Below are 15,861 nucleotides of genomic sequence, written 5' to 3'. Positions count from 1 at the left end.
TTCGGGATTTAACCGCATGTTGTATTTTCTTAGCTGTCCGAAGATTTCTGTGAGGTCATCAAGGTGATTTTTGCCGATCTTTGTCTTGGCGACCATATCGTCGACGTAGACCTCAATGTTTCTGCCGATTTGTTTGGTGAAGATTTTGTCCATTAGACGTTGATATGTTGCACCTGCATTCTTAAGACCAAATGGCATGACCTTATAACAATAGTTTCCATATTTAGTAATAAAGGCTGTCTTATTTTGATCAGATGGATGCATTTGGATCTGGTTATAACCAGAATATGCATCCATAAAGGTGAGTTTTTCAAAACCAGAGGCATTATCAACTAAACAATCAATAAAGGGTAAAGGGTAGGAGTCTTTGGGGCATGCTTTGTTGAGATCGGTGAAATCAACACACATGCGCTATTTACCGTTATGTTTTTTAACCATGACGACGTTCGCCAGCCATGTTGTGAATTTGATTTCTCGGATGAAGCCCACGTTGAGGAGCTTCTTGGTTTCCTCTAGGGAAGCCTGTTTTCGGTCGTGGCCGAGATTTCTCTTTTTCTGTACTATAGGTCGGATAGATGGATCTAACGCTAACTTGTGTGATATGATGGATGGGTCGATGCCTGGCATATCAGTTGGGGTCCAAGCAAACAGGTTGGCATTTTGTTGTAAGAATGCTCGGAATGATGATTTTTCTTCTGAGGATAATGTTGAGCCGACGTATGTGAATTTGTCTGTGTTTTCTGTGAAATAGATTTTATCTAGGTTTTCTGTTGGGGTTGGCCTTTCTAGTGATCCTGCTCTGGGATCAAGGTCGGCCAGCATGTGTTGGTCGTTCATGTTGCCGATATTGTGAACCTGTGCTTTTGTCTTACGGTTAGGTCTTTTGAGACTATTGTTGTAGCATTCCCTGGCTTCTCGGGCGTCGCTGTGAATGATTGCAATTGTGTTATCCTGCAAAGGGAACTTAACACAAAGATGAATTGTAGATACTATAGCGCCGAACCTATTTAAGAAAGGTCGGCCAATTATTAAATTATAGGGACTGAAGCAATCAACAACTAAGTATTGAATGTCTGAAGTTTTTGATGAGGGAAACTTACCAAGTGTGGTTTGTAACCACACAGAGCCCATAACTGGGACTCGCTCACCTGAGAATCCTACCAAGTCACCAATGGAAGGTTGGATGACGTTATTGCTTAGTTTCATTTTCTGGAATGTTGAGTAAAAGAGAACGTCGGCGCTGCTGCCTGGGACGAGCAACACCTTTTTGACTAGGAGATTTTCGAGCTGTAGGGAGATTACGACGGGATCATCCAGATTTGCTACGCTGTTGTCATGATCGGCTGTCTGGAATGTTATCTGTGGAGATGTCGGCAGCGGCTGCTGTTGACTTTGATCGGCGTTGATGGAAAGTATAGCTCGGTAAGATCTTTTTCTTGCCCAGCTTGTGGCTCCGCCACCTGCAAAACCTCCGGAAATACAGTTAATTGTACGTGTTGGTAGTTCAGGATGGCTATTGTTCGGTCGGTCTCTATCTCGGCCATGTTGTGTAGCCGAGCTTTGGTATCCTGAAGGAGGTGCTCGCCGCTGCATGTGGCCGCTGATGTATTTGTCTAGGTGACTCTACCGAGCTAGTCGCTCCAGTAGGTCTTTGGCGATGACGCAGTTGTCGGTATTGTGTCCGTGCTTCTGGTGGAAGGAGCAGTATTTTGATCGGTCAGTGCCTTTTGAATCTGGGTAACTGCCAGCCTTTCTCGGTGGCTTGATTAATTTCGAATTCAAGATCTCCTTGATGATATCATCGCGCTTGGTGTTGAATTTGGTATCGGTTTCATATCGTGGAATTGGTTTGAAATTCTTCTTGCTGTCCCGTGTTTTGTCGTCATCTCTATAGTGAGGCTTTTCTACTTTCCGAGCTTGTCGGAGTTCTTCGATGTCGATCTGTCCTTTAGCTTTTTCACGGAACTTGGCCATAGTTTTTGGTTTGGCCACAGCAATAGTTTCTTGGAATTTTCCTGGTCGTAATCCGCTTTTTATGGCGTGTAGTTCCACCTCGGGGTGGAGGTCGGGTATACTTATGGCTATTTTTGTGAAGCGCGTCATGTAGTCTTTGAGGCTTTCGTGCTGGCCTTGCTTGATTGTGTTCAAGTAATCGGAGTCATGTAGATAGATGGTTGATCCAGCGAAGTGCTCCTCAAAGGGTTTTGATATGTCTCGAAATCGAGAAATGGAACCTACAGGCAAAGAACAAAACCAATCAAGTGCAGGACCGTCTAAGTAAGATGGAAAACAACGACATAAAACATTATCAGATGCACTGTTTACTATCATTATGGAGGTGAATTTCTTGATGTATTTCTTCGGATCACCTAACCCATCATAGGGATTTAGGGTGGTCGGCAGAGTAAACCTTCGGGGTAGTACGAAGTTCATCACCTCCGCCGTGAATGGTCCGGGGGAGCTTTCCTGATCGTCATTCTCTATGTCTTTCTGAGCTTCCTCATTATGTTCGGGTTGCTCCTCTTCCTGTCGAGCAGTGTCTGAGACATGTGTTGGCCCTGACTGCTGCTCGGCTTCTTCGGTCCATTCTTGTCGGTCATTGTTTTCGGTTCGAATGTTATTCAAGTTGGCAATTTGATTTGCCATTCTTTGGTTCTCCTTGGCCACGGCTTACCGTAACTCGGTCACCATCCGGAGCAATTCGGATGGCGTGGGTGGAGGTTGTTCAGCCATGACTTCAAACAGGAACCTCGAGGCCGATGATATATGGAGAGGTTTATATTTTCGGCCCCACGGTGGGCGCCAATTGTTCTTGTATGGATACCTGGAGGGAGAGCTCAGTCTCTGGGAGTCGACGCCGAGTTATTATCTTCGGTGCCGACCTTTAAGCCTTGTGATAATCCGAGCTTTACTCCAAGAGGGTGTCCAATCGCGTAGAGCTTTGAGCAAGAAACAGGGGGAGTGTACCTACAAAGGCACTCCGAAGCTTAAGTTAGTATTGAGAATTCAATGTGTCTTTAGGATAGAAGATCATACCTTTTTATAGGTGATAGTGTATAAATCGGTTATGTTCCTGTTTTATAGCCTGTATTAAAGGGCAATAATAAGGGTTTGGACGTTTCACTTTTGTGAAGCAGTCCGTTAAGCTGATTTGTAACGTTACTTTTTAATAAATGACATTGATTGCTGATTAGTAACTGTAACGCCGATTAATAACGTAAATTGCCGAGTAATGACTGCAATGCCGAACTATAACGCCAATTTTCTGGGTAATAATGTGAATAATGCCGAGTTATGAATGATAAAGCCGATTTATGATATTGGATTTGTAATGGCCGGACCAAAAGTAATATGATTAAGTGTAATTTACTTAGATGTGATTAAAAAACAATTGAATACTATGTAAAGTAAAAAAATGATATTATTGAAGGATAAAATTAAAATTTATTTCTATGTATCATTTTTGTCCCCAACGTTTTCGTCCTATTTAAGTCCCTAACGTTTTAAAATCGTCTCAATTTTGTCCCGCCGTCAATTCTGTTAACGGATCCCTAACAGCAGGTAAGGGTGCACATGGGCCGGGTGAAGCCGGGTTTGATGTGACCCAGACCCGGCCCGAAATATACACCGGGTCTATTTATTAGACCCGAACCCGGCCCTAGACCCGATGAAACCAATACACTTTCGGGCCACAATTATACCGGGTGAAAACCGGGCCGTTAACATTACATTACATTGATACCTTCTTGTAAGCTAGCATGTAAAAATATCCAAATTTCCAAGACTCCAACCATTAGTTAACATGGTAAAATTCACTTAGAAAAATATAACAAGAACCAACCTGTAACACCCTACCATACAGAGTCTTATGCTTAAGTCATAATTCAGAGATGGCAAGGTATTACGACCTCTAAAACAAAAATTTAGTACGTATAGTAGTATAAATGATTGATTATAACTAGGAGCCTTTGTAGAAAAAGGGGTAAACGAAAATCGCAACTCGAAAGTGCAACCCTCCGATCGATAACGCAACGAGCAAAGGATAAGTTAATGCGAGATTATATATATATAAAGGAGTGTCAAAAACAGGAATATCAAGACTCAAAATCTGGTTGGGAAGATAATCGGTCCGAGCATAGCAATATATACATATAATAAAATAAGAAAACCCTAAAGGAAATCCAAAGGGACACAAATACAGAAACCTATTCTCCAAAATCTCCTATGAGAGGAGTCATCACAGTTTGTATTATTTAATGGAGATAAAAATATCTAAACAAGATATATAAACCAAAACAGAGTCCCGAGAACAAAGGATCTTCGCTAATCCAGAAGTCTCCAGCATGCCTCAACGAGAAACCTCACGTCCTGCATCTGAAAACCACAAAACCCGCATGGGTAAGAACCAAAGGTCCCCAGCATGGTAACAGCTTCCACATATATAATACATAATAATAGAGGAAAGCCGAAGGCAATCCTAGAACTTCCTCCAGATAATATCAAAGCTTATAAACAAACTAAACCGTAAGTGGCAACTGACTAAAGATCCTTCAGTCTAACTAATACTTCCCTTTCCAATTCCTTCAAACCTCCCAACCACCAGCAGGAGTATAATATAGCAAACACAGTTATATCAGACAAGAGATTTACAAATAGGAACAAATAAGGCATTTAGACAATTAGCAAGTAATATGCAATCAAATAGGCAATCTCAAACAATTCATATAGTATGCATATGATGAATGCCTGTCCCTAGTGGCTGATGATATCATCTGTCGGTTATAGAGCCAACCTGACAAGTCCCGGTAGCTAACCATTGGACTGTCCCTCTGTCGCGCATCCCCAACTCGAGTTATACTCATCATAAACTTGATCATAATCATGATCCATATCTATCATCCTCACTGGTGAATATTTACGGGGGCGAGCTCATCCAGGCCTTTCACAGTGCCCGGCCACACTTACGACATAGACTCACAATAGCTTCGAGTCTCAACCTGGAGCACGTGGTGGCTAGCCACTGCTTCCTCCCAGGGAAACCCTCATCTCCGATGGTGGAAGTGCAAACATTCGCAATTCATTCAACAGCATATATGCATTTATACTTAGCCATAATCATGGCTCCGCCGTAACACGGCAATAATCTAGCCGTCCGGCTCACGGTTAAATCCATAACCAGCCAATTCATTAACAATTATGGCCCTTCGGCCCATGGCACAACAAGCACTTCCACCGCCATCCTCGCATCTCACATAATCATCTTTGATCCTCATTGATCATTCATTTTTCCCTTGCTTCACTCGCAAGTTACCACATTTACTAGCCCCTTGCCTCATTGCTAGGCATATTATAAAGATTTAAGACATAAGTGGTGAGATAGGAGGCTTAGAAGTATGAAATTTGGCTTTTAAAACTCAAAAATCAACTTTGGGATGAAAACAGGGCCACGCGTACGCGCACTCCACGCGCACGCGTGGATAGCCACAAAATCTCATCGACGCGCAAGCGTCATACGCGCGGACGTGTGGGTTGAAAAATAGCCAAACGACGCGCGAGCGTCAACCACGCGTACGCGTGGGTGCTTTGCGCCCCAGGCATAAAACTGGCACAACTCTGGCACAACTCTCGGGAAAATAGCTGGGCATTTGGTGCAGCGCATCGACGCGACCGCGCACACCACGCGCACGCGTGTATGGTGCTTTCTTGAAGAACGACTCGCACGCGCCAAGTGCGCCTACGCGCGGAGGGTCATTCTGCTAAGAAATTTTCTAAGTTAAAAAGATGCAGAATTTACAGATTCAACCCCCAATCTTTCGATGGACATAATTTTCTCATTTTAAATCGTTTTTCACCCGTTCTTCGAATGGCATGGACATCCCAGATCCAATTTCATTTTTAAAGAAATTTGGCACAAAACAGAGATCCGTAGTCCAAGTTATATCCCATCAAAGTATGCCCAAAAGCCATATTTTCATACAAAACCACAAAGTGCCATTTTCAAAACAAGCCACTTTTAACTCTTTTCAAAATCAATCAAAACATGCCAATTTCATCCCTTTTCTTTGAAATCAATCAAAATGTACCAAAATCAACATCAAGCCATCCTCAACTCACACATTGACACTTTAACCAAAATTCCCAAAACCACATCCAACCATTTTAACACTTCTCAATCAAATGGCTAAAGGACAAACACAATATCATGTCATACATTCTTCCTCATCCCAATTTTCAATAATACCATTTCCAATCAACCATCATTATACGTAATCATCATCATACCCGCCATCAACATGGTACCACCCACCAATTCAACCTTAATCATTCATCAAGCAATATCACAACATGCATTTTCTCATACATCACACAACCAAGGCATCAATATTCATAATCACATATATGATCACCTCATATATCTCAACCAATCAACAACATCATCAATTCAATGCCTATCTTAGGGCCTCTAGCCTAAGTATTTCTTACCACATTACATATTAGATACGAGAAACCGAAACCATACCTTAGCTGATTTCCCAAGCTCAACCGGAGCACTTCCAAACCCCTTGTCCACAAGCTCTCAAGGTCTCAACACCTCCAAGAACAGATTTTATCACACAAAACCCTCTCCCAAGCTTTCCAAAATCACCAATCAAGCTCCAACTTTCACATATACACAACCTAAGCCACAATCATCATACCCATACACTACGTCTCAATACCCAACATCATAGAACAACAAATTACACTAGGGTTGAGAATCTTACCACACTCAAAGTCCAAGGAGACAAGATTAACCTTCTCCTTCAAGAGAGTTGGGTCCTATAACATCAAAGAGCCCAAAATCTCAACATTTCATCCATGAAACTCGAAAACAAGGGCTGAAATTTCGAAGAGAAAAACGTGGATTACCTTAAGATTGATTGTATGGGTTTTGTAGAGCTCTCCGCGGTGAATGCGTGGTCGCAAACGGTACGGCGATCGGAGCTCTAGATCAAAAGTTATAGTAGTTTGAAGATCAAGTGAGAGATAGAAGTTTGAGAGAGTATTCTTCCCCTCCCTTACTCCATTTCAGCGTGTTTGAGTGATAAGTGAGGAGAGAGAATTATGAAATGAGTGTTTTAGAGTTTAGCCATGTTGGGCCAAGGGCCCACTTTGGGTCCGGTTGGCCCGGTTTGGCCCGTTCGGTCCAATCTTGGTCCGATTTCTATAAAATTGGTACCGAAATTCTCGTCTCAATTTCCTCTATCACATTTTGCCATAAAAATAATATTTTTGGCTTTCTAGAATAAATTCTCATATATGGGTTAATTAGCCGTTAATTAACCGGGTCTTACATCCTACCCACCTAATTGGGAATTTTGCCCACAAAATTCAAATCCAATTACCTGAGAATAAGTGCGGATAATCCGTTTGCATCTCCGATTCAAGTTCCCAAGTGTGTTCCTCAACACCGCCTCGACTCCATGCCACTTTGACCAATGAAACCTCTTTTTCACGCAACCATTTGATACTAGTATCATCAATTCGTACTGGAGCCATTGGAAGCGTCAAATCTTCCCTTAACTGAACTGATTCAGGTTCTAACACATGGCTAGCATCAGGAGTGTACTTCCGAAGCTGTGACACGTGAAACACATTGTGCAGGTTCGAAAGATGAGGTGGTAGAGCCATCCGATACGCCACCAGTCCAATCCTCTCCAAGATCTGAAATGGACCAATGTATCGAGGATTCAACTTCTTTGCTTTAATCGCCCTACCTACTCCTGCGGTTGGAGTAACCTTCAGGAAAACATGATCTCCTTCTTCAAATTCCAAGGGCTTCCGCCTCTGATCGACGTAACTCTTCTAGCGACTCTGTGCCGTAAGCATCCTATCTCGGATTTTCTTAACTTGTTCAGTGGTCTCAGCTATCATTTCTGGCCCCAACAAGCCTTTCTCTCCAGCTTCATACCAACATAGCGGAGATTGACATTTCCTCCCATACAATGCTTCATACGGAGCCATTCCAATGCTCGCATGGTAACTATTATTGTATGCAAACTCCACTAACGGCATATACCGATCCCAACTCGCCGGTTGATCCAAAACACAAGCTCTCAACATATTCTCTAGTGTTTAGATCGTCCTCTCGGATTGACCATCTGTTTGCAGATGGTACGCTGTACTCAAGCTTAAACGTGTTCCAAAAGCTTTCTGAAATGCACCCCAGAACCTCGAAGTGAAACGAGGATCTCTATCAGAGATTATAGTAGCAGGTACACCATGGAGTCTCACAATCTCCTTTATGTATAACCGAGCTAGCTCCTCAAGGGTGTAAGTCATCCGAATAGGCAAAAAGTGAGCTGACTTCGTCAGTCGGTCCACAATCACCCAGATAGCATCAAAACCAGTCCTAGTCCTTGGCAATGGGTACTTATTCTTTATGGTGACCTTGTTCAGCTGCCTGTAATCCACACAGAGTCGCATACTTTCATCTTTCTTCTTTACCAGTAACACTAGAGCACCCCACGGGAAAACACTTGGTCGGATAAAGTTCTTACCCAACAATTCCTCTAACTGAGACTTTAGCTCGGCCATCTCTAACGGTGACATTCTATAAGGAGCACTTGAGATTGGTCCCGCCCCAGGCACCAACTCAATAGCAAACTCGACCTCTCGGTTAGGTGGAAATTCCTCAATATCATCGGAAAACACTTCCGGAAACTCACACACTATCGGAATCTGATCCAACCTTTGGTCATCACCCGAAACACCAGCGGTTAACAACAGGATACCCTGACATTCAGTTCCAGAACAGTTCACCATCATCGAATTCAAGTAATAATTATTCACCACGACCGGCCCGTCTGTATCTTCCGGCATAAAGTACACCGACTTTGTAGAACAATCAAGCAGGACATGGTTCTTAGATAACCAGTCCAATCCCAAGATAAGATCAAGACCGATCATCGGTAAGCAGATTAAATTATGGACAAAATCACGCTGCTTGAACCTAAACAAAACTTTCGGGCATCCTAGCCTAGTTACCATGGCTTCATGGGTTGCATTATATACTTTTAGGTCATAACCTAAGGTTACGATCTTCAATCCTAACTCATGGGCTTTCTCAAATGCAATGAATGAATGCGATGCTCCCGAATCAAATAAAGCATTTAAAGTTTGACCACCCATTTCACAATTACCTCGAATGAGTGTCTCGGATCCCTCTGCACCCCTAGCTGAGGTGGTGAACACCCGACCGGTCTGTTGTGCTTTCCCAGCACCTTGCTTCTGCTGCTCCGGACAACTTGCGGCTCTATGCCCCGCCTTTCCACAATTATAGCACAAACCCCATCCGGCCTTGCATGGTACTCCCGGATGGTGACTCCCACACCTAGTACAAGCTTGATCATTCTGAGGCTGTTTTCCAAACCTTTTCCCTTGGGAGTAGTTGTTGTTGGGCCTCCTAAAGGAACCTCCCCTCTTGAAAGGCGGACCTCTAGGTGCAAAACTCTTCCCTCGATTCTGTGGAAATGATCCTTTGTGACTTCCTTTCTCAGTGGCTGCCCTCTTCACACACTCTTCAGCAACCCTACACTTGTTCACCAACTCGGAGAAAGTCCTAATCTCCATTGGCCCCACCGAACCGAAAATATCGCTCCGGAGTCCTCTTTCGTACTTAACACACTTCCATTCCTCATATTCCACCGGAGTCCCTTGACACATACGAGAGAATCTAAACAGCTCCTCAAACTTGTCAGTATACTCAGATACGGACATAGTACCCTACTTCAGCTGCAACAATTCAAGCTCCTTGGCCGTCCTAGCAGAAGTCGGAAAGTACTTTTTATAGAACTCCTCTTAGAAGACATCCCAAGTGATATAATCATCACCCTGCTGCAGGAGGCGTCAGATTCCTTGCCACCAATGCGACGCTTCCCCAGTGAGCAAATAGGTAGCGAACTCCACACGCTGCCCTTCAGGTACCACCTGCGCTTGCAGTGCTCGTTCCATAGCCTGAAACCACGTATCAGCTTCAGTCGGGCTAGTAGTTCCCTTGAACTTAGGTGGATTAACCTTCAAAAAGTTCGCCAGTGTCATCGGACCCTGAACTCCACCTCCGTCATTACCATGGTTGTTCATCTGTTGACCAAGAGCCTCAGCAGTGGCTTGCATAGCAGCCTTCAAAGTCCCAAATGCATGCTCATGAACGTTTATGCCAATTATATCAAGCAGATATACTAATAGCACATAACACACATACAGAAAATGCACAGAAGCATAGTCAGGCTCTATAGGAACGAACTGCTCTGATACCATAATATAACACCCTACCATACAGAGTCTTATGCTTAAGTCATAATTTAGAGATGGCAAGGTATTACGACCTCTAAAACACAAATTTAGTACGTATAATAGTATGAATGATTGATTATAACTAGGAGCCTTTGTAGAAAAAGGGGTAAACGAAAATCGCAACTCGAAAGCGCAACCCTCCGATCGATAACGCAATGAGCAAAGGATAAGTTAACGCGAGATTATATATATATATAAAGGAGTGTCAAAAACAGGAATATCAAGACTCAAAATTCGGTTGCAAAGATAACCGGTCCGGGCATAGCAATATATACATATAATAAAATAAGAAAACCCCAAAGGAAATCCAAAGGGACACAAATACAGAAACCTATTCTCCAAAATCTCCTATGAGAGGAGTCATCACAGTTTGTATTATTTAATGGAGATAAAAATATCTAAACAAGATATATAAACCAAAACAGAGTCCCGAGAACAAAGGATCTTCGCTAATCCAGAAGTCTCCAGCATGCCTCAGCGAAAAACCTCACGTCCTGCATCTGAAAACCACAAAACTCGCATGGGTGAGAACTAGAGGTCCCCAGCATGGTAACAGCTTCCACATATATAATACATAATAATAGAGGAAAGCCGAAGGCAATCCTAGAACTTCCTCCAGATAATATGAAAGCTTATAAACAAACTAAACCGTAAGTGGCAACTGACTAAAGATCCTTCAGTCTAACTAATACTTCCCTTTCCAATTCCTTCAAACCTCCCAACCACCAGCAGGAGTATAATATAGCAAACACAGTTATATCAGACAAGAGATTTACAAATAGGAACAAATAAGGCATTTAGACAATTAGCAAGTAATATGCAGTCAAATAGGCAATCTCAAACAATTCATATAGTATGCATATGATGAATGCCTGTCCCTAGTGGCTGATGATATCATCTGTCAGTTATAGAGCCAACCTGACAAGTCCCGGTAGCTAACCATTGGACTGTCCCTCTGTCGCGCATCCCCAACTCGAGTTATACTCATCATAAACTTAATCATAATCATGATCCATATCTATCACCCTCACTGGTGAATATTTACGGGGGCGAGCTCATCCGGGCCTTTCACAGTGCCCGGCCACACTTACGACATATGGTCACAAGAGCTTCGAGTCTCAACTTGGAGCACGTGGTGGCTAGCCACTGCTTCCTCCCAGGGAAACCCTCATCTCCGATGGTGGAAGTGCAAACATCCGCAATTCATTCAACAGCATATATGCATTTATACTTAGCCATAATCATGGCTCCGCCGTAACACGACAATAATCTAGCCGTCCGGCTCACAGTTAAATCCATAACCGGCCAATTCATTAACAATTACGGCCCTTCGGCCAATGGCACAACAAGCACTTCCACCGCCATCCTCCGCATCTCACATAATCATCTTTGATCCTCATTGATCATTCATTTTTTCCTTGCTTCACTCGCAAGTTACCACATTTACTAGCCCCTTGCCTCATTGCTAGGAATATTATAATAATTTAAGACATAAGTGGTGAGATCGGAGGCTTAGAAGTATGAAATTTGGCTTTTAAAACTCAAAAATCAACTTTGGAATGAAAACAGGGCCACGCGTACGCGCACGCGTGGATGGCCACAAAATCTCATCGACGCGCAAGCGTCATACGCGCGGACGCGTGGGTTAAGAAATAGCCAAACGACGCGCGAGCGTCAACCACGCGTACGCGTGGGTGCTCTTGCGCCTCAGGCATAAAACTGGCACAACTCTCGGGAAAATAGCTGGGCATTTGGTGCAGCGCATCGACGCGACCGCGCACACCACGCGCACGCGTGGATGGTTCTTTCTTGAAGAACGACGCGTACGCACCAAGTGCGCCTACGTGCGGAGGGTCATTCTGCTAAGAAATTTTTTAAGTTAAAAGCTGCAGAATTTACAAATTCAACCCCCAATCTTCCGACGGACATAATTTTCTCATTTTAAATCGTTTTTCACCCGTTCTTCGAACGGCATGGATATCCCGGATCCAATTTTATTTTTAAACAAATTTGGCACAAAACAAAGATTTGTAGTCCAATTTATGTCCCGTCAAAGTATGCCCAAAAGCCATGTTTTCATACAAAACCACAAAGTGCCATTTTCAAAACAAGCCACTTTCAACTCTTTTCAAAATCAATCAAAACATGCCAATTTCATCCCTTTTCTTTGAAATCAATCAAAATGTACCAAAATCAACATCAAGCCATCCTCAACTCACACATTGACACTTTACCCAAAATTCCCAAAACCACATCCAACTATTTTAACACTTCTCAATCAAATGGCTAAAGGACAAACACAATGTCATGTCATACATTCTTCCTCATCCCAATTTCCAATAATACCATTTCCAATCAACCATCATTATACGTAATCATCATCATACTCGCCATCAACATGGTACCACCCACCAATTCAACCTTAATCATTCATCAAGCATATATCACAACATGCATTTTCTCATACATCACACAACCAAGGCATCAATATTCATAATCACATATATGATCACGTCATATATCTCAACAATCAACAACATCATCAATTCAATACCTATCTTAGGGCCTCTAACCTAAGTATTTCCTACCACATTACATATTAGATACGAGAAACCGAAACCATACCTTAGCCAATTTCCCAAGCTCAACCGGAGCACTTCCAAACCCCTTGTCCACAAGCTCTCAAGGTCTCAACACCTCCAAGAACAGATTTTATCACACAAAACCCTCTCCCAAGCTTTCCAAAATCACCAATCAAGCTCCAACTTTCACATATACACAACCTAAGCCACAATCATCATACCCATACACTACATCTCAATACCCAACATCATAGAACAACAAATTACACTAGGGTTGAGAATCTTACCACACTCAAGGTCCAAGGAGACAAGATTAACCTTCTCCTTCAAGAGAGTTGGGTCCTATAACATCAAAGAGCCCAAAATCTCAACATTTCATCCATGAAACTCGAAAACAAGGGATGGAATTTCGAAGAGAAAAACGTAGCTTACCTTAAGATTGATTGTATGGTTTTTGTAGAGCTCTCCGCGGTGAACGCGTGGCCGCAAACGGTGCGGCGATCGAAACTCTAGATCAAAAGTTATGGTGGTTTGAAGATCAAGTGAGAGATAGAAGTTTGAGAGAGTGTTCTTCCCCTCCCTTACTCCATTTCAGCGTGTTTGAGTGATAAGTGAGGAGAGAGAATGCTGAAATGAGTGTTTTAGGGTTTAGCCATGTTGGGCCAAGGGCCCACTTTGGGTCCGGTTGGCCCGGTTTGGCCCGTTCGGTCCAATCTTGGTCCGATTTCTATGAACTTGGTACCGAAATTCTCGTCTCAATTTCCTCTATCACATTTAGCCATAAAAATAATATTTTTGGCTTTCTAAAATAAATTCTCATATATGGTTAATTAGCCATTAATTAACCAGGTCTTACACAACCCTTCTTCAAAATTAAAGCATAACCACAATCAATACTAAAGCATAACCACAATCAATACTAATATTGTCTAATAATACCAAATATTTAAATCAATACAAATAACACAATTTTATGTATTAGTCTAAAGTCTTATGCATTCTAAACATAAAACATTAATTTATAGTCTTATAATGACTAATAACACAAAATTCCTCATTGCAGTCTTTGCCATGATGTCTGCTACTGTATTTGCATCTCTCAAGATCAACCGAAGATCAGCACGCCATTTCCAAGACATGATATCTCAGATTTTTAACACCAAAGGATTAATAAACCCAAAGCAATCTTGTAAATTATTGACAATAGTAAATACCTCCACACAGTCTGTCTCACATATAATGTCTCTTTGTCCCGAGTCCCATGCTAAAAGAAAGCCTCTCCAAATAGCAAACAACTCTCCTTGCAAAATGCTACGACTCTCAATTGTTCCCAGACAGCCTCGTTGCCACCTTCCCTTCCAATCTCTGCTAACACAAGCAAAACTAACTCGAGCACCACTGCCAGGATAGCTAGCATCACAATTAATCTTAAAGGTACCCACTGAGGGGGGAATCCAAGAGCCACTAATGGTTGAGGGGATAGATAGTCGTTGCAACTCAAGAACATTTCGGAGCTCCTTTTCTAAGGACAAAGCCATACCAATCACCTTGTCTGTGGTCCAATGCTCGTGAGGATGAAAGATCTCGTTATTTCTCGAACACCAAATCCACCAGAGACCAGAAAAGAATCTAAAAGGGCGCTGTTTGCTATTATATAAGAACCAACTCATCAAATCCACTGGTTGATCGGAGATCCCTAAAGCTTGCCAAACAAGTTGGGCTTTTGGACAATCCCGAATACAATGTAAAACCGATTCCTGACCTGAGAAACATCGTGGACAGCTATCCGTGTGCGAAATGCCCCTCCTAAAATGAAATGCAGCAGTAGGAAGAGCCTCCCGAAGACATAGCCAGGCCAAAAATTTGTGCTTTTCTGGAACATGTTGACACCAAAGTCTACCGAGTTGAGCAAACAGAGTCTGCCTGCCTTATTAAGCAATCTTCCTTTCCAGCTGGCTAGCCTTCCCCGAATCTTGTCCAAAACATCGTTGAAAGTTGCGCGTGTCACCCGAGAGTGATTAAGGTTCACCCCTAAATACTTGCCCAAGTTCTGGACGAATCTGATGGAGGAGACTCCAGTGAAAATCTCTTTTCTTATTGCTGAAACATTCTTGGAGCATAGCGCTTTAGATTTTTCCACATTAACCTTCATTCCAGAGGCTCTGCAGAAATTTTCCAAAGCTACCATTACAGTTTGAACTTGTTGTTTTTCAGCTTTACAGAAAAGAAGCAAATCATCGGCAAACATCAAATGAGACATTCTTGGACCCCCTCTAGAAACCGCAACTGGCTTCCACAAGCCCTTATCAACTTGCTGATTAATAGAACAGGACAATCTCTCCATACACAACACAAACAGATACGGTGATATAGGATCTCCTTGCCTAAGACCCCTGCTCGGAGTAAAGCTATTTAATCTATCCCCATTCCAGAGGATAGACAGTGAGGAAGCAGTGACACAACGCATAATCAGATTGACTGTCGGAGGAGGAAAGCCAAAACTCACCAGGGTTTGTTTCAGAAATCCCCAATCCACTCTATCGTACGCTTTCTCCAAATCAATCTTAAAGGTCAGGGTGCCTTTCTTTGACTTTGTCTTCTTCATAAAATGGAGAACCTCTTGTGCTACAATGATGTTATCAGGGGTTCCTCTCCCCGGGATAAACCCTCCTTGAAGGGGCCCAATAATCTCTTTGAGATGGGGACGAAGTCTATTGACCAGGACCTTCGTTATAACTTTGTAAACCACATTACAGAGACTAATTGGTCGGAAATCCTTCATGGAAACCGGGTTTTCTACCTTCGGAATAAGAACCACAAGAGTTTCCATCATCCTTGGATCCATATCCAAACCAGAGAACGCATGACGAACCATAGTCCAAACATCAAAACCAACAATCTTCCAGTATTCTTTAAAGAAGAAAGCCTGAAACCCATCAGGGTC

General features: G+C 42.7%; 1 protein-coding gene across 1 annotated transcript; it reads right to left on the bottom strand.

Moving 5' to 3' along the window:
* Positions 1,624-2,646, bottom strand: LOC107646552. Its single transcript, XM_016350733.1, has 2 exons — positions 2,319-2,646; positions 1,624-2,234 (listed from the first exon to the last, which is right to left on the bottom strand). The coding sequence occupies exons 1-2, from the start codon at positions 2,644-2,646 to the stop codon at positions 1,624-1,626; spliced, it is 939 nt and encodes a 312-aa protein (XP_016206219.1).

This window comes from Arachis ipaensis, chromosome B06, assembly GCF_000816755.2.
Source record: "Arachis ipaensis cultivar K30076 chromosome B06, Araip1.1, whole genome shotgun sequence".
Taxonomy (NCBI): domain Eukaryota; kingdom Viridiplantae; phylum Streptophyta; class Magnoliopsida; order Fabales; family Fabaceae; genus Arachis; species Arachis ipaensis.
This window is presented reverse-complemented; position numbering and strand designations above follow the sequence as displayed.